Here is a 26,580-nt window from a genome sequence, read left to right on the forward strand (position 1 = left end):
CCACACTACGATCATCCTCTCTGGCATTATGCTATTCCACTGCAGAATACTGTGCCCCAGGATGGTTCCGTAGCCCCCATGTCCACTTGGTCGATTCCAAATTATACTCCTCCATGAGGATAATTTCTGGAACCATCCGTTCCACCCCGGTTCCATGGCTGCCAGTCCTTAGCAACATCGCCCCACCAGATATTCGTCGGGATGCGGCATCATCTAAGTTCATTTCCCACGTCTATGCTCGACCAGACCTGCCAATATACGCGGATATCTTCGTCTCGTCACCCAATCTGGTCCCCTACGCCTACACTGAACTTCTCTGTTCCAGACTCTTGGAAACAGAGCTGGCAGTCAGCTGAGGTAAAGAACAAACACCTCATCACAGACCCCTGCAAGCATCAACCCGGCTTTGACCTAGCACGTTATGATTGGGCCCTCCTCAATCGCTATCGAACAGGCCATGGCCGGTGCACCGCTATGTTCCATCGTTGGGGAGCCAGAGACGACCCGAACTGCCCCTGTGGCTACAGACAGACTATGACCCACATAGTCAACGACTGCCACCTCTCCAGATTCAAAGGAGGTCTCGAAACTTTACATCAGGCTCAACCTGATGCTGTTGACTGGCTACGGAAGAAGGGCAAACGCTAGAAGAAGAAGAAGAAGGTGCCTTCTTAGTTCTTTCTGTGCCAAGTTTATTAGGTTTAAGTCTAACCATTGAAAACTCTTAAGCAATCTTACTTGGTTGTATACAGTTACCCCTAACTTATGGCTATGTGCATACATGTACCTTTAACCTAGGCCCTAATTTAGTAACGTTGTTAGAGAGCAAACCATCTGAATTGCTAACAGATAGACTCATGTGTTAGGAAAGATCTCATCAGATTACTGAAATTGGAAGGTTGACATCTCAGGCTTTGTGTCTCTGGATACCATCCAAAGCAAAAAGGCAGTGGCAGCATAATGTGTCATGGAGGAAGTAGCTGTATTGATTAAGTTGAGGTAAGCAGAGGCAAAAGAACAGGGTTGTGATTGAGAAGAGATTCATCAAGAAATTCAAACTAAGTCCCAGAGGTTCCAGGACTAGGAGAAAGATGAATTTTAAAGAAAATGGTGAAGGTTCCTTACAGTATTAGAGTTTAAAAAGGTAATATGTCATTATTATCACAACCAAGTTAGTTGGGAGCTTGTTTTTCTTTGAAAACCCCATGCTTAGAATTTACCATACTATACTTGACCTCCCCATGCTTTATGTCATTTAATGTTATCTTCTAATAACTATATCTTAGAGACTGAAAGGACCAGATGATTCTGATCTTGTCAAAGGTTGTAGGTAACTTAATATTTTTTAAATTATTTTTAGAATTGTTTAAACAATTTAAACCCACTTTCAGAATCCAATCAGTTTATAAATTTGAAACATTAAATACTTAGACAATATATACATATATATATTCAGAACTAAAATCTAAGCAGTTAAGAAACTTGGAAAATTCAATTTATTTTCCCCTGACATATTGAATTAATAGTGATTTATAAGATTATAAATTAAAATGAGTAGAAGTTCATACCTTTCCCACCATAAAATCTCTGTGTTCCCATCCCTAGCCCCCTATGTTGGCCTTTCAAACACCACCCCCTCCCCAAAGTCTTTAACTTTGGTGCAATACTCCAAACCCAGTTCAAGTTCTGCCTTATCTTCCTCCTTCTGTTATTATTAACATTTCTTATATCTGTACCTCCTCACTCCATAATTCTTCCAGTGGGCTCTGTAGTGCTTAGTGTAGTACTTTATAGCTAGCACTCAAATTGGAAGGATGCAGATTTTTGTGCACACAGAATCCACAAGTCCTTTCTCCTTGAAGCAATGAATGCATTAATATGAAGGAATAAGCACTGCAACAGAACACTGGTATAAATTAAAGGATGCTTTGAAGCTAGTTGTAGCACCATGCTTTTATTATAAAATTTAATTGAACTAGATAATAATAAAAATGTTTGTCACAGTCAACAAGGGAGGAAGAAAGATCCCTTCAGTAGTTACAGAAGGGACACTCAACATATCCCGGTGAGGTGGGAGTTTTTATGTAGTATCCATCTTATTTTACCATGAAGAAAGGAGACACAGAGAGCAACTTGACTAAGAATAAAGAATGAATCAGATTGAGAGCTGGGAATTGAGCTGACTTCTTCCAGTTCCCAGAGCACAGATGTACTCATCAAGCCATACTGCCTATCAGATGGATCATTTCCTAAAGTGTATTAAGTTGTTAAAATTTCAATATGGGTATTGAATTGCTTTTAACTAGCTCTATTTCTTACTACTTTATTAGAAATATAGTCAGAAGCTGAACTTATGGTAATCTCATACTTATACTTTTAGACAAAAAAAAAAAAAGATTGGATAGATCCAAATGCCCAAGATATACCAGAGTCTTTGAAAAGTAAAATTATGTTTAGTTCTTTCAGCAGTTGGGAGAGGAATATACAGTGAGGGGGAAAAATAGTTTCAAAATTAAGAGAAGGGAGTCAGACAATAGTACAGCGGGTTAAGTGCAGGTGGTGCAAAGCTCAAGGACCAGCTTAAGGATCCCAGTTCAAGCCCCCGGCTCTCCACTTGCAGGGCAGTCACTTCAGGTGAAGCAGGTCTGCAGGTGTCTGTCTTTCTCTCCTCCTCTCTGTCTCCCCTCCTCTCTCCATTTCTCTCTGTCCTATCCAACAACGACGACATCAATAATATCTACAACAATAAAACAACAAGGGCAACATAAAAGGGAATAAATAAATATTTTTTAAAATTTTTTTAAAATTAAGAGAAACAGGAAATGATGATGACGAACAAGACCTTAGTGGTCACCAGGCAAAGTTAAAAAACAAACAAATACACTGTCCTATGGTACTAAAGAGAAACACTAACAGCAAGTAAACAAAAATTTGCATATAAATCAGTCCTCACTCTTCAAGATTCTGTATATTTTTTGTTTTTGTTTTTTGTTTTTGCCACCAGGGTTATCACTAGTGCTTGGTGCTTACACTATGAATCCACTGCTCCCAGTGGCCATTCTCTCGCTCTCTTTTTCTTTCTTTCTAATTTTTATTTCACAGGACAGAGAGAAACTGAGAGGAGAGGGGAAACAGAAGGAGAGAAAGAGAAACACCTGCAGATCTACTTCATTGCTCATAAAGCATTTCCCTTGTAGATGGGGGGGCTCGAACCCAGGTCCTTCCACTTGTTCATATGTGTACTAAACCTGGCATCCTAAATAGTTTTCTTTATACAAAGCTATGTACATTTATTTGACGAGATTTTTTTCCCCTAAGTTCAATGTTAACTCTGCACCATAAGCAGGAACTAACATTTGTTGTAACACCTGTAAACTCTTATGCTGACTAAGTCAAGAATTGTTAGTAGGTCATGCTAATATTCCTATATGTCTTCTGAATTTTTTAAAATATTTATTTTATTTATTTATTCCCTTTTGTTGCCCTTGTTGTTTTATTGTTGTAGTTATTATTGTTGCTGTCGTCGTTGTTGGATAGGACAGAGAGAAATGGAGAGAGGAGGGGAAGACAGAGAGGAGGAGAGAAAGACAGACACCTGCAGACCTGCTTCACGGCCTGTGAAGCAACTCCCCTGCAGGTGGGGATCTGGGGGCTGGAAGTGGGATGGTACTTCTAATGACCAAATGAGAAATAATTTGAGGAAGAAAACAAACATTGATAGTACTAGATTATAACACACATTATAACATAAGCAACTGTAAGTGTATACTTGATATACATAAATATATGGGTAAGAAGAAATATATCATTTTTACACAAGGGTTTCACTTAATGCAAAAAGGAAAAAAAAAACACTGTGGATTTCACCACTTCAGACAAGTGATCAAGGAAAATATCAACAATATGATTATATTAAGAAGGGTAATTTTTAAAAATGGGATAGTTTTAATCAGAAGTATACAACTGTGAGAGCCAGAGAAGTAGTTCACTAGGTAAGGGATGTACTTTCCTGTGCACACAGCCTAGGACTGATCCAGGGAACACTGTGGGAGGTGTTATAAAATCATTGAAAGATTCTGTGCTCCAATGTCTTCCTTCCTTCCTTCCTTCCTTTCTTTCTTTCTTTCTTTCTTTCTTTCTTTCTTTCTTTCTTTCTTTCTTTTTCTTTACTTGTTTTTCTCTGCTTGGAAAAGCAGTTTGGAGCAGTAAGGTAAAAAACATTCAGATGATCCCATATTGTAAGAAATCTTTCAGAAAATATTATACAGCCATGAAAAATGTCAGACAGCCCAAATTATGAGATATGGTTCAACATAACTCAAGAATTCTTCAAATGAATCCTGGTAATGGACTTAAACTATTGTGCCAAAGTCAGAGACTAAAGGTGTAGAGAGATATGGAAAATTAATGTACTAAAGTATCCTGCCAGAGGGTGTGATAGAAGCAGGTTACTAGTCAACCTACCTGCAAATTTCTGAGGAACACTATAACTTAGATAACAGTACTATCCTACCAGTGCCAGTTTTTTGATAGTTGCATTATAGTGACAAAATATCTGAACATTAGGGGGCAATAATAAAGGCTGTACAAGAATTCTGTTTTAGTTGGACGTCTTTTCTGTAGGATACAAACTCAAAAACAGTTAAAATTACTCATTTGAATAATCTTTTGGATATATGTTTTCTTTAAAAAAAATTACTGGATTATTTTTTGAGGAGTGATACAGAGAGAAAGATACCGAGAGAAACCAAAGTACTGCTAGGCTCTGGTTTATCTTGGTGCAGGGAACTGAACCTGGGAGGTCAGAGCCTCAGGTGTGAAAGTGTTTTGCATCACCCTTATGAGGTCATTGTTGGGGGTTCCCGGAAGATGGCGGACTGAGAAGCTGCTAGTGGCTTGAGCTATGACCACATCTTCTGGAAACGGTAGGATTTTCTGCCTTTAGTAGGCCAGTCAATAAGGGGTCCTAGAGGTGACACTAAGGAGGTGACTATAACTTAATTTGGGTTAAAAAATAGAGTAGAAAAAAAGGGGAAAATTTTTTCTTTCTTTTAAATTATTAAGCACACCTCCTCCTTCTTCCCCCCCCATAACCAGTCCCTGGGGACCAGTTCCTAGCAGGCTCCCCTGCTGAGCCTCTTTCTTTACCAAGATTCCTGTCCCACCAGGGAGCATCATTCATTCTAAGTCTATTCCCTTCTGAAACCTCTGGCCTTTTTTCTTTCTAAGTAACCAACACCCCCCACCTCACCCCACATAGCTAATTAAATAATTAAAAATAAATAAATAAATAAATAAATAAAAACTCTTCTTTTTCTTATCTTTTTCTTTTTTTTCTCTCTTTTTTTTCTTTTTCTCATTCTTGTCATCCTTTCTTCCTTAATCCTACAGCTTCCAAAGCCACAGGCCCCATGCCCCACACCACCAAACAGTGTGCTTTTTTGAATTCACTAATACACATTTGGGAATTATTTTGGGGAAGAATTCTGACTCAGAGTTGGACTTTCACTGTGAGTATCTCTGCTCAACTTCCCTTCCTCCTTTAGCTACCCCTAGAATATACAGTGGATAGTAGATTTGCATAACTGTCTATTTCAGCTATCCTTGTCTAGTCCTGCGTTTTTTTTTGTTTGTTTGTTTGTTTTTCTCTTTCTTAACAATCAGCTGCCTCTGATCACGAGGTTTGAGGTAATCTGGGACAGGGTTTTTTTTGTTATTTTTTACCCTGCTCTATTTTATTATTAATATTATATAAAGGCATATATCTCCCCCAGATCAGAATTAACTCTTAGGGTATCTTTCATTGCTAGGGTAGTGGGCATCTTATCTATTGTGGGAGGAACTTGTCTCATTACTCCTACCTCCTCTACAGACTCTCCCCTCCCTACTCCTCCTAGCTAATTAAAAAAATTAAATTAAATTAAAAATAAAGTAATCAAAAAAAACTTTCCTTTCACTGCTCTTTAATTACAGCTCTTTTTCTTATCTTTTCTCTCTCTTGTCTCTTTTTTCTTTTTCTTTTTTTAATCTTGTCATACACCTCTTCCTTCTTCTTTGCCTTTCTGAATTTGTGAATTATTTTGGAGAAGAAATCTTACTCAGAGTGGACTCTCTCTGTGTGTATCTCTGCTCTACTTCCCTTTCCCCTCTTGTTACCACTAGAATATACGGTGGATAGTAGATGTGCATAAGTGTCTATTCTTGCTATCCCTTCTGTCTTTTCTCTTTCTTCTTCATGGGATTTGGTTACTATTTTTTCACGGACTGGAGAAATTGTTTGGCTAACTGGTAGTGATTAAACTGCTTCAATACTTGCTTCAGTTGCTACTGTAATTCCTGAGGTTGGTGAGTGCATTTGTCATAAAGGTATTTAGTACAGTGTTGCTTGTACTCAAGACACAACAACTGAGGAACAACAGAGCATAAAAAAAAGAAACACATAAATCAAAAAAATGGGTAGATCAAAAGCAAATAAAACTGATACTCCAATGAATGAAGACAATAGCCCAGAAGAAACTACAAATCATCCAGAAGTAACCATAGATAAGAAAAGTATGCAAAAAAAAAAAAGTATGCAAGCAGTAATAAATTTATTAATCACAGAAATGGAAACAACATTGGAGGAAAGGAATGGCAGTATTAGGGAAACAACAGTTGAGACCCCTGAGGTCATTGTTACGTGACCGTGAGCAATCTATGGCGATACAGAGTGCAGCTGCTTCTTGTTACACCTCAGCTTTCTCAAAGGACCTGGAAGATCCAGCACAAATATTAATGTCCAGAGTGTGTCTCAGCATGAGAATTTGTCTACTCATCAGGATTATATCTCTCCCATCTTCACTTTACTGTATTTTTTCCTATCTATCGTCTAACATTTAGCTATCTACCTATCTATCTATAAATCATCTATATCTTATCCTCCTTTTCTTCTTTGATATGTCAATAATCTTTTGTACATGACACACAGATGTCATTTTTACCACGTCGCCGCTCTGCTTTATAGATTACAATATTTTTCACTAGGCCCCTGGAGTTCTTAGGCTGACAGAAATCACCTGTGTAGCATTTCTTTTTCCACCCCTAGGAGAGTTTTGTTTCTGAGACGAATTTCTTTTTTTTTTTATTTTATAAATTTCTTTTTTTTTAATATTTATTTTATTTATTCCCTTTTGTTGCCCTTGTTGTTTTATTGTTGTAGTTATTGTTGTTGTTGTCGTTGTTGGATAGGGCAGAGAGAAATGGAGAGAGGAGGGGAAGACAGAGAGGAGGAGAGAAAGATAGACACCTGCAGACCTGCTTCACCGCCTGTGAAGTGACTCCCCTGCAGGTGGGGAGCCAGGGTTCGAATCGGGATCCTTATGCCGGTCCTTGTGCTTTGCGCCACCTGGCTTAACCCACTGCGCTACAGCCCGACTCCCTCTGAGACGAATTTCTATCCTAAGTCCCAACTAAATAGGATCTCACTGCTGGATCATTTCAGTTTTTCTCTGTGTCTACATTCTCTCCTCTGATCTGCCTTTATGTCTTACTGTGAAGAAGAAGTTGAAGAAATGCAAGACAATACAGAAATGCATCTTAGGTGTCCTTCCCAAAGGCAGGACTTGTAATAACGTACTCCAAATTTCAAGGCATTACACTCAGTTCTCTAGGGCCACCTTTTGTCTCATTGCAACAAATAAGACATCATATAATGATTGTAACCTCCAGCAACCTTGATGCCTGAAAGTCAGGGGATTCATAAAGGTTACAAGATTTTAGTCTGAGCATTTAATCTATCGGTTAGTGTTTTATTTATTTATTTATTTATTTATTTATTTATTTATTTATTTATACTTGATGGGAAATATTAAAATTTTAGAGTATTGAGAGGGAAAGAAATACAGATTGCAAGCTTCCTGGACCATCTTAAAGTCTACTACAGCTACCAGGGTAGCACAGAAACAGAATAGAAGCCTTGTAAGCAAGACTTCCTGAGTGTGAGCCTCAGCCCTGCACTGCATACGCTGGTTCTCTCTGTTATTGACAAGTAAATCTTTAAAAGCTAAACATATAAAAATAGCAGTCTGGTACACGTTGGCTTACACTAACACAAGGTCACAATCTGTTCCAGTCAAGCATCATCTGTACCTCCTTAGGACAATGTGGGTACTCTCTAATCTACATGTCACTCAGGGAACTTGCTGGGTGCTGTTTATATTTGAAATTTGCTCTATATTTTGCCCTTTAACTCTTAAATGGTTAGTCAGATATGTGTGAGCACCATTACTTAACACGTGATAAGCAAAGGAACCTAAGGAGCCTTTTCTCTAAATCTATGAACCAAAGCCAACTTATTTCCCCTGTAAAACTAAAGAGAGAAAAATGCTGCCTCTCATTTTTTTTTCTCCTTGACTGCAGAAAAGAAAGAAAAGGGCAGGCATTTCGCTTCAGGTTCTTTTTATGTGATTTTTCTTCTTTTTATGGAAATGTTATTATTCTTATTATAGATTGAGCTCAACTATCACTTACATAGTGACTCTCAAACATGGGTTTGAGATGTGGTGATAGAGCCATTACTGCGAAATTTCACACAGAAGAGTTTTACTAATCCTCTTTGGCATTCATCTCTACATCTTGGTAAACTGAAGTAGCTTCAATCTCTGGAAGTTTATTTTTGACTTAAGTGATTTTCTTGCCACTGTTAGATTTTTCAGGTGCACCCTTGTGCTAATGCTATCTGAATAAAATGTATCTTTCCCCTAGCCCTGCCCTTTATAACAAGTTTAAGACTGCTCCAACGGGTTACAACATTTCCTGACCAAATGTCTTTTATTCTGAGCAGGTAGCCAGTAATTACTTTTTGCTTCCTCTAAAGTACAAACATCTCCCTTCTTCTAATTCTGAACTTTTTCCGATAGTACATCTCTACGAAAGAGAAGGAGGCAAAAAAAAAAAAAAAAAACCTTCAGCAGACCTGCATGTGAGCAGAGTTTTAGTCAGGAAGTATAAATCATGCCTCATACTCAGAAATATACAAGTAACCCTTCCTGCTGTTTTCAATTACTCAAATTAATTTATTTCCAACTTTTTGGCAACCCCTCTGCTAAAGTACACAGTAAACAAATTTAAAGTGTGCCCCTTATTAAATATTAATGCAAAATCTTCTAGCTTCATGTTTCATTTGATTCAGTCATTCTAAAATTTAATAAAATGTTAGTGTTTATTTCATATTTAACTTATTTCTAGGCATGATGCTGATTTTAGTACTAGACTTTTGGAGCCAAATTATTACAAGGCACTTTTGACAACATGAATGAAAAATGGATTTAACTTAAAAGTCACACACAAATTGGATTTCTGCACATATATCTTGCAAATGTCTGTGGTTTGTGCATATAAGCTCTTAATACAATGAATGAATTGGTTAAGACCTTTAACTTCAATATCTTACTTAAGAATTTCTAAAATTCTAAATACATGAGCTTTTGAATCTTATTTTTTTTAAACTAAAACCTGCTTGGTAGATGTTTTCTCAAATCCAAAAACACACCGTATTCGAAAACCAAGACATCAAGTTAAATGATCATAAAAATTTTTTATGAAATTTTTTCAGAGTATTATTTTCTCTATAATTATGTGGTTTGTCATATAAATAGTGGTTAAAAGGACATGTTTTCATTTTTCTTTCTTTTTTTTTGCCACCAGGGTTATTGTTGGGACTAAGTGCTTGTACTACAAATCCACTGCTCAGTGGCTTTTTTTTTTTCTTCTATTTTTATCTGACAGGACTGAGAGAAATTGAAAAGAGAGAGGAGATAGAGAGGTAGAAACCTGCAGACCTGCTTCACAGTTCATGAAGGGCTCCCCCTGGAGGTGGGGAGTGGAGACTCAAACTCAGATACTTGCGCATGGTGATAATATGCGTTTAACCTGATGTACCACCTCCCAAGCCCTTGAAGAACACTTATTTAGATGGCAAAAAGTTATTTAGATTATTCCAAACTGTCATTTTTTATACTAATGGTTTCTATAATTTAAAAAATAAATACTTGAGTCTTTAATATTAGGGGCCCTACACATTTATTTGAAATGTAGATTTTAATATCAAGTTTAATACTAAACTAAACCGTTTTCTCAATGTAACCAGAGAAAAGAAACTAAAGGAAACTAGCAAAAGAAAAAAAAATAGGGGTCCGGGCAGTAGCGCAACGGTGTTAAGTGCACATGGCACAAAGCTCAAGGACCAGAGAAAGGATCTCGGTTCGAGCCCCTGGCTTCCCACCTGCAGGGGAGTCGCTTCACTGGCGGTGAAGCAGGTCCTCAGGTGAATATACTTCTCTGCTCTTCTCTGTCTTCCCCTCCTCTCTCGGCTTCTCTCTGTCATATCCAACGGCAATAACAACAATAATAATAACACCAACGATGAAACAAGGGCAACAAAAGGGAAAAAAAAAAGAATGAAAAAATCAATAGATAAATCTGAAAACAACTTTTGGGGTACTTAATTCAATCAGTTTGATATTAACAATATTTTACTATGTTCTGTTTATATTTATTATGTACCTTCTAAGTTCTGATATTTTCCCCTTTCCTTCAGTTTTGTGAAACCTCTACCATTTTTCTTTTCTTTTCTCTTTTTCTCTCTTCCCTTTCTCTCTCCAATAAATAAATAAATAAATAGATAGATCCAGTGAGGTTTTTTTTTTTTTGCCTCCAGGGTTATTGCTGGGGCTAGGTGCCTGCACTAGAATCTACTGCTCCTGGAGGCTATTTTTCCCTTTTTGTTGCCCTTGCTGTTATTGCTGTCATTGTTGGATAGGACAGAGAGAAATGGAGAGAGGAGGGGAAGACGGAGAGGGGGAGAGAAAAATAGAGACCTGAAGACCTGCTTCACCGCTTGTGAAGCGACCCCCCTGCAAGTGGGGAGCCGGGGGCTGGAACCCGGATCCTTGAGCTAGTTCTTGCATTTTGCTCCATGTGCGCTTAACCCGCTGTGCTACTGCTGACTCCCATGGGTTTGTTTTGTAATCACAAGCAAACTTTTCCTAAAATCCCAAAGTCACTAAACTTGTGTTTTCTTTGTTCTGACTTTTATTGCTTAGTTACTGTCTTCATCCTATAAGCCAGACTGAAGCTGTTGATATAAGCTATACTGATATTTATGTATTCGGTGACTGTATGGATAAATACAGAACAATCCAAGGCCTCTGATTTAGTGTTGCTAGGCATCCTCCTGCCAGCAGAGAATCAGCAGCAACAGGGCGCTGAGGAAAGAACCAACCTTCCCAACCTCCCGGAGTGCTTCAGAGAGACAGCTTGTTTATTGTTCATACAGAGAGTTAGATATACTGATCACCATCCAATAGGAACACAGGGGAAATACGTAGGACCCAATGAGCAAAGTGCGTGACACTCACACCATGTTAATTACCCCCAGGTGTACCTGATTCATGCTCTTAGGTTACACCTGCTTCTCATATCCAACTCGGGCTCAAAGGCAAATTATCAGCCTATAAGGACCCAAGTTATGGCATTAAAAAGGGACGTCATTCACAAGAAACAGGAACCTTTAGGGTATGTTGTGTAAGGAGGCATCTCCCTTGCTCCTGAGCTCAGTGCCATCTCAGCCTACAGAGTCCAGGAGGGACACACCTTTAGGCCAGGTCGGCCTTGGGGTCTACCTCTTCAAGACTCAATGCAGAAGTGATAGGCCTCTATCCAGGGTGGGGGGTCTGCACCTCCCACAATTTAGCAAGTGAAATACCTGCTAGTTCATAAACTTGCGTGTGTCTAATAGATTCTCTTTTATTTACTGCCACTGTCATTTTTTCTTCTACATCTTCTAAGAATTTCCATTTAAGGTAGGGGTATTGCCAGTCACATTTCTCTTACAGTTTCTTGCTTTTAATTAAATGTTCTTAAATTGTAAGTTGGCTGTTAAATTCTTCTCACTCATGTAAGAATTTAAAGATAATAAAATAGAGGTATTCCTTGAAAAAATGCCATCTACAAAACAGAGACCCCCAAATCTTCATCTGCAATATTTCAACCTTTACGTTTGTGATTAGTCAACGATTTGTTTGGCATTATTTGTTAACTCTTCTTTCAGTCACCAGGTTCCAGATGCTATCATGATGTCAACCGGACTTCCCTGGACAGAGGACCCCACCAATATGTCCTGGAGCTCCTCTTCCCCAGAGCCCTGCCCCACTAGGGAAAGAGAGAGACAGGCTGGGTGTATGGATTGACCTGTGAATGCCCATGTTCAGCAGGGAAGCAATTACAGAAGCCAGACCTTCCACCTTCTGCATCCCATAATGATCCTGGGTCCATACACCCAGAGGGATAAAGAATAGGAAAGCTATCAGGGGAGGGGATGGGATACAGAGTTCTGGTGGTGGAAATTTTGTGGAGTTGTACCCCTCTTATCCTATGGTTTTTGTCAGTGTTTCCTTTTTATAAATACAAATTTTTAAAAAATGCAAATAAAGACAATAATGAGATACCACCTTTAAAAAAATGCTGTAAACTCCATAATCAAAGAAAAAGTACAAAAAGCCCTTCACCTAGGTCAGTGCTTATATGGATATGTCTTTTGTTGCTATTTTAGTTTAGATAGCTTGCTCTGTTAGAGCACCTACTTGAATGTTGGAAGTCCCAAAGGCTGAAGGTTCAGAACTACCTGGACCAGAATTGAACTGTACTTTAGTTATCTTTCACCTTCCCCTCTCATTCTATCTCATACACACACTCATACTAGAATAATAAATGAAAAAATAAACTTTACTTCCATATTTTCAAAGCTAAAAATGTTGTTGAGTATTATTTTAATAAAATCCCTAAAGTGAAATAATAAGTGGACAAGTATGTGCAGAAAAAACAAAATGTTACACTGTTGAGAAAATTGCAAACTCTCTATGAAAAAGAGTATGGGTGGTCTGGGAGGTGGCGCAGTGGATAAAGCTTTGGACTCTCAAGCATGAGGTCTTGAGTTCAATCCCCAGCCGCACATGTACCAGAGTGATGTCTGGCTCTTTGTCTTGCCTCCTATGTTTCTCATTAAAAAAATAATAAAAATCTTTTTTAAAAAGAGTATGGAGGGGAGTCGGGCTGTAGTGCAGCGGGCTAAGCGCAGGTGGCGCAAAGCACAAGGACCGGCATAAGGATCCCGGTTCGAACCCCGGCTCCCCACCTGCAGGGGAGTCGCTTCACAGGCGGTGAAGCAGGTCTGCAGGTGTCTATCTTTCTCTCCTCCTCTCTGTCTTCCCCTCCCTCTCTCCATTTCTCTCTGTCCTATCCAACAATGACAACAACAATAATAACTACAACAATAAAACAAGGGCAACAAAAGTGAATAAATAAATAAAATAAATATTTAAAAAAGAGTATGGAATATTATTAAACATAAAAATAGTTATATTTTGTGATCCAACAATATCACTCTCTTGCATATACCCAAAGGGCATGAAAATATTAATTTGAAGGGGTATATGCACCCCTGTGTTCACAGCTGCATAATTCACAGTACACAAGCAGTGGAAGCAACCTAAATGCCCATCCATAGATGGCCAAATAAAGAAACTATGGTATGTATTTAGTAGCATACTACTCTGCAATCAAAATAAGATTATATTATAACTAAGTGGATAGAACTAGAGGTGATCTTAGTGAAATAAGTGGAATATAAATCATGGATACATGGACTTAAAATAAATAGGAGTAGCCTGTCTCCCAGATTTTATGAGAATTATAGAGATTGTTGGGGGCTCACAGCCTTTGATGGTAGGTGCAGTCTTGAAACAGATTCCCCCATAACCTTATAATCATACAAACCACTATTAAATCACTAATAAAAGTAAACTTATTATTTTAAAAGACTACAGAATACTAAGCATCAGAGTCTTCTAATCCCAACTGGCAGACAGGATATAAGTTAACAGTAACAGAAAATATTATAATAATAATTCTCAATATAAAAGGTGTTTAGAAAGCAGTAGTATTTCAGGGTTCACAGGTCATCGTCACATGACACATTATAAATCACATGTTTCTTACAAATTAATAAGAGGTACAGAAAAATTAAATTTATTTATTTTTAAAGATTTATTTTATTTATTTCATGAGCTATGGTCAGAGGCAGAGAGAAAGCAGAGCAACATTTTGACAGGTAGGGTCCTAGAGATCAAACTAAGGACCTCAGGCTTACAAGCCCAATGTTGCACCACCACACTAGCTCCCAGTTCTCAATATGTATTCATTCTCAAGTAACCTAGAATATTAGCCTTTATCTCCATAGATTATTATTATTATTTGAGGATTTATTTCATTCTTATCCTTCTACCTAATATGTTGACTAGTACTACATTCATCATTATTGAGAATCTCCCTAAATTAAAGACGTGTCACTCACTATCTGCACAGCTATCAACTTTGCTGAAGCCAACTAGATCTCTCTTTAGAGAAATTAGGATAATCACATAACTGCTCTTCTTTTTGTCTTTCTCAACCACAAGTAAGATCTCTTAAACAACTGAACTGTGCCGTGTCATCTCTGAGGAAACATCCAATAACTGGATGTTACAAACTAGTGTTAACTAGAAACCCAAGTGCCTTCCCCCGGTTTCTTGTTTGCTTTAAATGGACTTTCACTGAGAGAATACTGACCTATGAAACCATGTTGTCTCAAAGGTACGATTTCACACCTTCCCAAAATATGTTAGCTTGCCTCACCATCATTAATGCATCGTTTCCCTACAGTGCAAGAACTGAGTCCTCCATTCCCTTGTCTACCTTTTCCCCTCTTCACCTCAGTGACCTTGAGTCTTCAGATGCAGACTATGGACACATCTAGATCTAGATTATTGTGTTTTACATCCTACATCAGAATAAAGTTGAACAGCATGAATCCCACCTCCTACGTATTTATCTGAAGAGCATAAAGTACTCATATTCGTATCATATGTCATTGCAGAACTACTTACAATAGTCAAGATCAGAAAAATAAATCAAGTGTTCAGTGATAGATGATTGGATAAGGAAGTTGTAGTATATATGCATTACAGAACATCGCTCAATTTTTGCCTTTTGCTACAACATGGATGGAACTGGAAGGGATCTTGCTAAGTGAAACAAGTCAGAAGAAGAAAAGCCAAGTGTCAAATTTTGATCCACACACTCTTAATCTATTCTGGCTCACTCTGTCTACATTATGAACGTGTGCCTTTACCTGCTTCTTTCTTCCAAATACAAATAGTTCATGTCAGACTCACAGTCCTTTCCTTCTCTATAATGTCAAACTCATGATTTCTCTCATGAATTTGCATGGAAAGTTACTCCCTCAGAACTAAGTCTGGCTTGTCCTGTCTTGTCATTTTTTTTTCAGTAATATAAATATATCTCCATTCATCTAAAGGTCTTCTGTGATAATAGCTACCAACACTCAAAGGAATTCTCATGATTCAATTACTTTATTTTCCTTTTTCTTGACACAATATACTTTTTATTCATTTATATATCATCCATATCATTTTGCACTAAAATATACATTTGATTAGACCAGTTAATTTATTTAACTTGCTCACCTGCCTCAATCCCAAAACCTAGAATAGCACTGAGCCAAATTTGCTCAACTTGTTGAATGAATGAATAAATAAGTTAATGGCCACTAATAACATGTTTTCAGTAGAAAAACAAATATGAGAAAGTTAAACAGTAGTCTTTATGTGTAAGGGAATCCTGTGACTATTAGTAGTCACATTAAGACAATAGTATAATAAATTAATAGGTACTTTATAATATGGTCTATGATGCAATGTATTTCCACACACATTATCTTCCTTTCACTCATGGAAGGTATACAGAACCCTGGAATGATCTTTCTTTTAGAATTAAGACAGTTTTTTGTTAAACTTGGGTGGTATTGCCATAGGCATCCTGATTAAAATATACATAAACTAAAACCCTTCTGCCCTTCTTCCTCTTTTTTTTTTTTTACAAGACTTACTTTCTTTCTTAATTACTTACTTAAAAGAGAGAGGGAAGGAGGGGAGAGAACCAGGTGATGCCAAGGGTCAAACTTGGGATCTCATGTCTGAGAATCATGTGCCATCCAGAGTCACACCCCACATTATGCCTTCTTTTATTTTTTTAATCTGACACATTTTAACTCTGTTTACTTATTTATTATTGAATAGGGACAGAGAGCAATTGAGAGGGGAGGAGGAGGGAAAGGGACAGACACTGCAGCACTGCTTTACTACTTGGGAAGCTTCCTCCCTGTAGGTGGGGAGCAGGGGCTAGAATCCTGGGACTTGGATACTGTAATGTGTGAGCACTTAGCCAGGTATATCAGCACCTGCCCCCCCCACTACACACACACACACACATTCTTCTTAACCTCAGTTTTTTCATGAACACTCTTTAGAAAGAAGAGTAGAAAATATGTTATTAATTTCACTCCTCGGCTATCAAGATCAACTTAAAAATATTTGACAGTATTATGAGCAAGTGAAAAGAAGAAGGAAATATTCTAGTAGCAGGGGGAAGAATTACGGTATAGAAGGGGTTAGGGTTAGAGATGGCCAAAGATGGCCAGAGATGGCCAGAAACAAAATGTTTAAGCTCTAAAAATCTACTTTTTAAAAAATGTTGGATTAAATTAGAGTATTAACAACTAAATAAAATCTACATGTTACTAATTATGGGCCATCAAGATGGGACTGGTAAACTGTTAATATTTTATCTACAATGACAATAATCCAAGGAATACCCAAAAATTCCTGATCTGAGTTATTCTAAGTATATAGTATAGTTATTTTTAATGAAATTGTCAGAAATACAGATGCCTGGAAGGCATAATATCTTCTATTATACTTTCACCTGATAAGGGGGAAAAAAATCTCACCCATCAACTGCACTCAACTTTCAGATTTTAATTGTGAGACAATGCCTTAAAAACAATGTTCCATTAACAAGTGCATGCCAGTAATATGTACTCTTAAAAGCTTTAGAAAAATACCCAGATTTCAGGTAATCTTAAAATCAAATCATTCCAGGGGCATCAGAATAGCTCATGCGGATAGTGTGTTTGTTTGCTGTGTCCATGTCCCCAGCTTGAGCCCAGACCCCACAACATTTGAAGAAGTTACTTGGAAGTAATTTCTGGAAAGACTGTAGTGTCTTTCCATTTCTTTGTCAATACCTCACTTTCTATCTGAAAATGTAATCTCAGATTAATGAAGCCCCACTGATAATAAGACAAAACAAAGTCGTCATTTTTTTAAATTTCTAGAATTTATATTTTAGCAAAAGTTTGTGGTTTCTAATTGCCTCAGTTATTTGACCTATTTGAAGAGAATTAAAAAAATATATTACTACAATACTCCTTCCTCCCCCTTCTCGCAACATTTTTGTCTCCTTGTACAATCTCTAGATCATGTTTCTAAGAAAACAGGTCATTCTAAATCCATTCTATTATTAGTTTTATTATCTAAAGTTTTTCTTTTTTCACAAGTAATTTGAAACACCCTACAGAGACTCAAAGCAAGCAACCATAACGAAGTTTCATCCCCCTCCTTTCCCCTTCCCATTTTTAGTTCTTTTTTCTTGTTTCGAGAAGAAAGGGCTGAGATGACAAATTGTCATTAAAGAAAAACTCAGCGGTAGAAAAATTCTCAAGGAATTACGCATTTGTGTTTCTTAAGTTAAGCAACCTTGAAAGTTTTGAAGGATGTCAATGCTGTATGGAAAAGTTAGGAAGGCATGTCCTATTGATTGTAAGAATAAAACAAGAGGTGATCTGTGGTACCTTGATCTTACCTAAAGAAGAAATGTATTCTTTCCACTAAAATGAGGTCGTGCTTCAACAATACCAGTCTTTGGTCTGAAGGCTATGTCAGGCAGGACAATGAGGTGCATACAACTCAGGGAGAGATGTCTGACTGCTAATAAGAATTCACTGTGAGATGAAATGCATCTTGGCAAGGCAACTTGTTCTACTTCGCGTATTTCCCCCTTATTTTCTTTTAGCATAGCAGAAATCTCATACGAAAAAGTACTTTGTCAATGTGTCTTCCACAAAGAGAATATTTTATAAAATTATTAATCTGCCAAATGGAAATTTTAATGTAGACTCAACTCTATATAAGTTTGTATTTGAGGAAAAAAAAAACAAGATTAAACAGATAATGCAGTGAAATTGGTTTTTGTTGTTTGTACAGGTAAAGACACATCTGATAAGAGTACAATATCTTTTAAACTATGTGCAAAGATTTGAGAGATGCCAAATGTATGTAATATATAATTCAACTAATATAGTTATTGAACACTATACATCATACAATTTCTACCAACTTAAACATTATTGTTCCTCATTTGAGAACATACATGATTCTGACTTAATGAGAATCACCAACAAATTAGTGGGCCCACTATTATAACCATATGATTGCATTTTAAACCCTAATTGGGCATATAATTACAGACTAAAAGCCAAGTTTATATGATGGGCGAAGAAACACAGTAGTATTAAAATCCCACTAAACTGTTCTCTCTTTTATCCCTGCAGTGATTTCCACTGTATGTCCTATACTGAGAGAATTATCTTGATACTGAAATGACATTATTAATCTATTTTACAAAGAGAAATAATTTCATTTTCTTTTACACTTTTTTTTTGTGACTGCAGTTCTATCATTCCTGTGGACTTTACTGATTGATTGACTGATTGATTGATTACTAATTTCATATAGAGAGGGAGGGAGAAGTGGAGCCACCCCAGTGCGGCACTGCCATTTTAGAGGTCTCCCCTGGTGCAATGCATGTGGCTCCTATATGATTCCAGGGACTCAAAAACCGATCAAAAGTAGCTTTATTTTTTTATTTTAATAAAGTAATATCTGAAGAAGAATTAATTGAGGGCACGTATTTATTTCAGCAGCATCACAAATTCTTTATGAAATTTTATAATATAGATACGTAATAGCAAACAGGACTGAGAGATAGTGCATCCCGCTGGAGCGCAAGGATCCCGGAAGCCCCAAATTTAACCCCAGGGGCCACCATAAATCAGAACTCAGCAGTCTCCTGGTCTCTCTCTCTCTCTCGGTCTCTCATAAAAACAAATATAGCTTTAAGAAAATTAATAATTAAAGGAGACCAGGCAGAAGCACACCCAGTTAAACGCACACCCAGTTAAATGCATCAAGAACCTGTGCAAGGATTCAGGTCGGAGCACCCCGGCCCCCATCTATACGGGGGATGCTTCACAAGCTGTGAAGCAGGCTTGCTGGTGATCTCCCTTTCTCTCTCCCTTTCTCTCTCCCTCTCTGTATCTCCCTCCCCTCTCAATTTCTTTCTATCCTATTCAGTAAAATGGAAAAAAAAATGGCCACTCGGAGCAGTGGATTCCTAGTGCCGGCACCCAGCCTCCGTGATAACCCTGGAGAAAAATTAATAAATACAATTAATAACTCATATGAAACATACTTAATCTATATATTATGCTAGGGACACATGCAAAGGCACACGTGATTTACCATAAGTGTAGATGGTAAGTATTTCATACAACTGCTTTGAGAAGTACGTTTCTATTATTGTTTCTCCAGAAAATTCAGCTTAAGACTTTCTGTGCAAGCCGTTTTACTGTAGGTCTGACTACCTACTGCCTAGTTGTTTGAGTTTCATTTAGTTACAAATCAGTTTTATCAATTACTTTAATCAAGAATCTTCTTTGTATAGAGATAGTTGAAATCAATAGGGTAAAGTGCAAGAGAGAAGAAGCTATTTTGGCATCACAGAATTCAGAACAATAAATCATACACATTTCCTGACTTGGCCTTGTACTTACGAGGGGGGTGGGGGAGTAGGGGAGGAAGACTACCAAATAATTTTATGAGCAGGACATATGGATTTAAAACTGTGAAGGAAGTTTATAGCAGATAAACTTCTAGCAGAAAAAAGTAAATACAAATTTGAAGGGCTAGTTTACTTTGTCTGCATTGTTAAAAGGCTTTCTCTCTTCATTTCCCTTTCTATAATATAGATGCTTCAGATACATATTAGAGATAATTAACATTATTATTCAAATGGGAGAACCCCAGAATAGTGAGTGAATATTATTGCAAGTACAATACTTTTCAAAAGCATCAATGTAAATATACTAACTGCAAAACATAAATCATTCCAAAAAATGTAATTATGACAGTTCTCATTTTCAGACATACTTCATGATTTTATGTTAAATGTTTAAATAATGACTTTTAAAATACTTATCTATTTTCATCTGAGATAATAGATATATAAATAGATTAGATAGATATATAGATGATAGATGAGGTAGATTGGTAGACAGACAGACAGACAGACAGACAGACAGACAGAGACAGATACCAGAGTACTGCTCAGCTCGGACATACAGTGATGCCAGGATTGAACCTGGGATTGAACCTGGGAAACTGGGACCTCAGGCATGCAAGTCTATGGTACTGATACTGTGATATCTCCACAGTATCAGTACCAATAGAACATTTGTTTCAAAGGAGAAAAATAAAACTCTGAATATCTCCTTTCATAATAAAACAACTGTGAACCATCTTTGAGTTTTATACAATTAGGTTCATAGTTGTATTAAAATTTCACTACTTTCCCTCTGGTCAAAGAATTATTATAGAGGTTAAATTTGAAGAATAAAAATCTGTATGTAAATTTAAATCAAGTCTAAAGAAGAGAATAAAATGTATCATTTTATACTTTTTCTGTTGACTGGAATTAGACCTCTCCTGCTCAGCAGAATAATTTCTCAAAGTAAAACACTTTATTTGCATACCTTATATATGTAGGTTTTTTTTTTTATTTTTTTTAGTTGTTATTCCTGGGTTAAATACCAGAGACAGATACATCCAGGGAATATATTAAAAGTTTTTTAAAACTACCTTAGAGTAAACATGACTCTTTTGTGATAGAAAGTTTATTCAACATTCAATATACTTGCTGATTTGCCACTATAAAAATTCCCAATCTTTTGTCTTCACTTTTCTTTAACATTTTAGCAACTCAAAAATGTTGTTCAAATTATAACAATTGGATAGTTATGATCATCAACATTTAGAAGACAAATTAAACGTAACACAATTCTTTTGCTTTCAGATTCTGTGAAAATTTCTTATATAAGGAAATCTATTGATCAGAATGGTGGGAGTTTAAAAATACTATTGAATATTTTTTTCACTTCATATTGTTTTTCAAGGAGGCAGTGGCCACAAAAATAAAAAAATATATCATATAAAATTTTGGGGAAAAAATAACTTAAAAATCCTTCTTCAGGGGCCAGGTACATGGGGCAACAGGTAAAGTTTTGGATTCTCAAGTCTGAGGTCCTCTGTTCAATGCCTGATATCCCATATGTCAGAGTGGTACTCTAGTTCCTTCTCTCCTTCCTTCCCTCTCTCTCATCCTTCTTTTTTATTAACAAGTAAATACATATTTCTTTACATCATCATCATTATTATTATTATTATTATTATTATTACCACCAGGGCTATCACTGGGGTTGGATATCTGCATAAGAAATCTACCACAGCTAATGACCATTTTTCTCTTTTTATTACTCAATTTGATAGGACAAAGGGAAATTGAAAGGAGCAGGGGAAATAGTGAAGGAGAGAAAAATAGACACCTGCAGCACTGCTTCATCTCTTGAAGTTGCCCTCACTGGAGGTGGAGGTCAGGGGTTAAAATCCAGCCCTTGTACATGGTTAATTTATGCACACAATTGGGTTTTAAAGAAGATATATTTTAAAGAAGATTTATTACTAAAGGGTTACATTTACTGTTAAATTAGCTTAATGACATCATGTTGGTACAATCATGTTTAAATTTTAGTATTAATTCTACTTTCTTTGAATGCATGAAGACAGGTGTTTCCTTTGTACAAAAATTGTTTTGACAGACACAGAAGATTCAGAATCTATCAATACTTTCTTGGTTGGTAATTCTCACTACTCAGAATGTTTAGAACTAGAAAGGACAGGAAAGGGGAATGTGCATTTTGTATAAAATATAAAAGTCAAGAGCAAAATTAGGAAAAAGAAACTTCGATCATAAACTAAGTAGAGACTAAGGGGAAGATAGAAAGATCCCTCTCCATTGCAAGCCTTGAAGAAGATCAAGTCATGCTCAGGGCAGATAAGTTTAAATGGAAGCTATCTTTATGATATCCCTTAGATTCTGCAAATGAATCAGCAAGGCAAGAACAAAAGATTAGTAGTCTGGATCCAATGCACTTATTAAGTAACATTCTCTTACTTTTTCTGCCTTAATTGACAAGAGGCATCAAGAAAGTGTCTTTTAATTCTTAAAGATATATTAATTACATCATCCTCCATTCATATCTAAGATAAGTTCTTTTAACATTCATTTAAAAAGTCACTTCATCTTATTTATTCTAACATATAACACTTGTTTCTGCAATATTTTCATGTTTATCTCCATTTTAGAGATTTAATTACATCCAGCATTACACTGATGGCAATTCATTTTAATTATGTGTATACTATAGACATTATATATGATATTTTATAAAATCATAGAAAAGCATTTATTTAAAATATTAGTTTGCCTAGAGATTTTAATTCCTTCAATAGAAACACTGATTTGATTTTGAATCTTCCTAAATCCCATCAGTTCCCCCTTCCTTTCTCTCCATCAGTCTGTTTTCTACAATCTATATTCTTCTAGTTTTATCATGCTGCATTACCTTATTTCCATTATCTTGTTTCCTTCCCACCAACTTCAATTTGAACATGAAAAAAAAAAAAGCAAGGAGAAAGAAGAAAAGAAAGAAGAGAGTAAGGGAGGAGGAGGAAGAAAGAGAAGAAAGCTCTAAGATTACAGCCTCACAACAAAATGACAATGATATGTATGGAATATAAGGAGACGTGATTTAGAGCTTTTTCTTCTCTGAAGGAAGGATGATTGAACATTTTGACATAGATACTATGATTGTGTTAAGTGGTTTTATAGACATACACATTTGATGACTATAACAGTAGAACTTTAACTATCTAAAATATGTTTCCATATTTATCAGACTCAAGAATTTAAAAGAAACTAGTTTTAGGTCTCTCAATCTCTTTTCTTTTCAGAAAATTTAACCATTTAAAACACATTTCTTTTTTATGCTTTCAACATTATCAAGCAATATTCTGGTATGACATGACATCTTTATAAGACACATTGGTTGATCCTAACTGAATATGGTCCAATCTCCCTATTTTGCTATTAATAGTTACTAAGATATTTCCTTTCTTAAGATATAATGAAACCTATTAAAAATTGACAGATACATTAGTTAAAATTTGTATTTACTCTATATAAACTAATAAACAAACAATATGGAATTAAAGGACAAGTGGATATATAAATTGAAGACAAGTATACAAGTCAGCTTTATAGATTTTCTGAATTTTTTTTCAATCATAAAATTACAAAAGGAAAAGCAGGTAGAGGTTAACATAATCATTTTTATTTCTAGTCATTATAGTTTAGGAAGAGAGCCATTGCCTAATGCCTATAACTTCTTTCTCATTTTCAGACAATCGTAACATATTATACTACAAAATAGATTTGAGTAATCCCAATGTTTGTTCTAGTCCTCAAGGACAACTGACATGAATTTATTCAGAAAAGAACACGTCACTACCACTTTCTTAATCTCAAGTTTAAATTCCCAGACCTTCTGTTTTCATCATTTCTGTAAGGAAAGTTTGTCATAATGCAGCAGCACTTTTTTTTAACTTTTAACAAGTTTTCTGCTCCCCCCCCCATGAATATCCATCTTTTTTTATAGCTATCTATAACAAAGCTTTTAAACCTAAAAGTTTTAAAAGTTTACTATCTGTACATATATCTACAAACCCTATGCATGTACTTATACAACAGTGTTAAAGTTCATCTGCAGTTATTTTTACTTGTGTTATGCGATAGGGAACATCTTCTGCTGCATAGTAAAACATGACCATACTATTTTACTTTTCAGACAAAATAACAGTCATTTCCCTGTGCCCTGTTTGTATCTTAAATGACCCTCTTCTTCATGGAATGAAGTTGACATCAAATTATAATTCTCTGTCTTTTAGTTTCCTATCTCAAAAAAATAAATGTAAATCTGCATGCTTATGGCTTTATTATATTTAAATTATCCTTAGATATTCACTCCAATTATAGTAGCAGTGACTCTAGCATTCATAAATATATACAAATGAACTAAGAACATGCTCTAGGTGAAGTAAAAGTTTGGGAGATTGGGGACTCAAGGACAAGTCCAGAATCAGTAGTCTCCTGCTGCCATTATAAATTTTTCTAGCACACAGAACTGGAAACCTACATTCTCCTCATCTACTCTGGTCCAACTTCAAACATTCTTTATAAGAAATATTGAAAGCCAAATCAAAGAAAGCATCGTTTAATGTTGTAGCTACTATCTACTTCCATTTTATGGGTGTAGTTTTCAACTATTACAAACCAACTTCAAGAAAAGTTAAAGTAAGTTCACAAGCACCACAATGATGTGACAATAATATGTGTAAAAGATTATCATTCAGTGTATGACACACTTTCTAAAGGAACTCATATTAGTTAAATTTCTGGTAAAGAAAATGGTATGTATGGGCATGCTAAAAGACTATGATTTGATTGCCAACAACAGGTTGAAAATGAACACTACAATTCAGTACTCTGTTTTCTCCTATAATGAAGCAATAATTTTTAGTCAATTCATAATTTGCTTCATGTAAACACAGTTACTTAATTTCCCAATGTAACACACTGTCTATTTGCTTGGTACTGAAAACAGTATATTTTATATCTTTCTTATTTCTTTTTTTCAAATTAAATGAAGGAACATTACTAGTCAATATGAATACATTCTATGATTTTTAAAAATCTAGGCTATATGATACTCCAGATTTTACAATAAGCAGTTAACCATTGCACTGCCAATGGCCCAAATATTCATATACTGGTTTTTTGTGTGTGTGTTTCATTTTTAAGTACGCAACCACTGTCATAGGCTCTCAAACTTACACAGAGAAAGCTATGTTTCCAGACGAAAAGTTTACAGATTCTAGGTTTATTATAATTCTCAACTCCTCTCTTAATATTCCTCGTAACCAATCGTGCTTAAACCTCTACCATTCTCCAGCTACTTGGAGAAAAAGCGAGGGCAAAATGCCCAAGACAGGTCAGGATTTCCAAGTAACATGAGCTGTGTCACAGACCTTCCGAATAAAAAAAAGTCATGTTAAGCAGGTGCCTGCGCCCAAATCACCCTGAGAACCTAAATATCTCTGATCACAGGAATCTATCCCAAGTCTGCCCCAGGAAAGGGGTTAAAGACACCAGAGGCTCTTAAGTATCACTTTCATCTCTCCACCAACCCAACATGCAGCAGGTAAGGAACTTAATCTAGGAGTACATTGAAAGAGGACACACCTATAACGCGAAGAATCCCGAGCCTGAAAAGGCTAGAAGCTCTGAGAGTCAGAGGGAAGGGAAGTCTTGGAAATGTGAATTCTGACCCCACATCTGCGGTGTTTGGATGTGAGGGCAGAAGCGCGCAGTCAAGACCAAACACTCCTAGTGGGGACAAAATCAGGAACCTTAACTGGCCAAAGGAGAAACAGTTTGGGGATGGAACAGTGGACGATTTGGGCACCTGCTTCCACCTCCCAATCCCATTTACCCCCCCCCAGGAGGCCAGCACACTGAGGCCAACCGGTCCCGGGGAGCGGGGCTGGAAGTACTTAAGTTTCACACTCACTTAATCTGTAAGCATCACCCAGCAGGAAAACCCGAGCAAAAAAGGGGAATGGGGAGGTGTGTGTGTGTGTGTGGGGGGGGAAGATGTTCTCCTTACCTCGGTCGGCTCCCACGGTCAGGACCTTGGCGATAGGCAATAATCCCGAGAGAGTGAGGAAGGCGAGGAGAAACTCGGACATCCTGGTCGCCGGGTTAGGAAGCCAGCGCTGGAGACAGCTCGGAGGCACCCTCGGCCCCGCGGCGGCTGGAGCGGAGGCTCGGAGACCGGAATGGAGCAGCGTCATTCACTAATGTCACTGGGAATTATTCAGCTCAGCGAGCCCAGCCAGTCCGCCTGCTCCTGCCTGGAGCAGGGTATGGAAGGTGTATGGATGCGCGCGTGTGGGAGAGACGGGGGGGGGGGGGGGGTGGAGAGCGAGAGACAGAGAGCGAGAGAGAGAGAGAGAGAAAGAGAGAGAGAGAGAGGAAGAGAAAGAGAGCGAGAGAGCGTGTGAGCGCCAGCGAGCCGCTCGTGTGTCTTGACTTTTCAATGCAGGGTACGTCTGATCTTACATCACGCCAGCGGGGCAGTGAGCGATGCCAGCGGAGGGGAATTCACTGATTAATCACCGAATCCACCACCCATCCCTTCGTCGCTCACATCAATCACTTCTGTGACTTAGGAAGAGACAGGGAACACAACAGGAAAATACCACCACGAACTGAGAGCGTCGCCGATCACAGTTATTTCGGTCTTCTTGAAGGGGAAAGTAACTCCAAGCTGGTTCCGTAGGGATTTGGGTCTTT

The 26,580-nt window shown here is 37.1% G+C and overlaps 1 protein-coding gene across 1 annotated transcript in view; it reads right to left on the reverse strand.

Moving 5' to 3' along the window:
- LRP1B (LDL receptor related protein 1B) overlaps positions 1-26,153 on the reverse strand; it is a 1,816,831-nt gene extending 1,790,678 nt beyond the window's left edge. Inside the window, exon 1 of the mRNA XM_060178059.1 lies at positions 25,892-26,153. Coding sequence (XP_060034042.1) covers positions 25,892-26,078 — 187 coding nt within the window. The 5' untranslated portion in view covers positions 26,079-26,153. The remainder of the gene's footprint in view (positions 1-25,891) is intronic.
- Between the last annotated feature and the right edge of the window lie 427 nt (positions 26,154-26,580).

The sequence above is a fragment of the Erinaceus europaeus genome, chromosome 18, assembly GCF_950295315.1.
Source record: "Erinaceus europaeus chromosome 18, mEriEur2.1, whole genome shotgun sequence".
Taxonomy (NCBI): Eukaryota; Metazoa; Chordata; class Mammalia; order Eulipotyphla; family Erinaceidae; genus Erinaceus; species Erinaceus europaeus.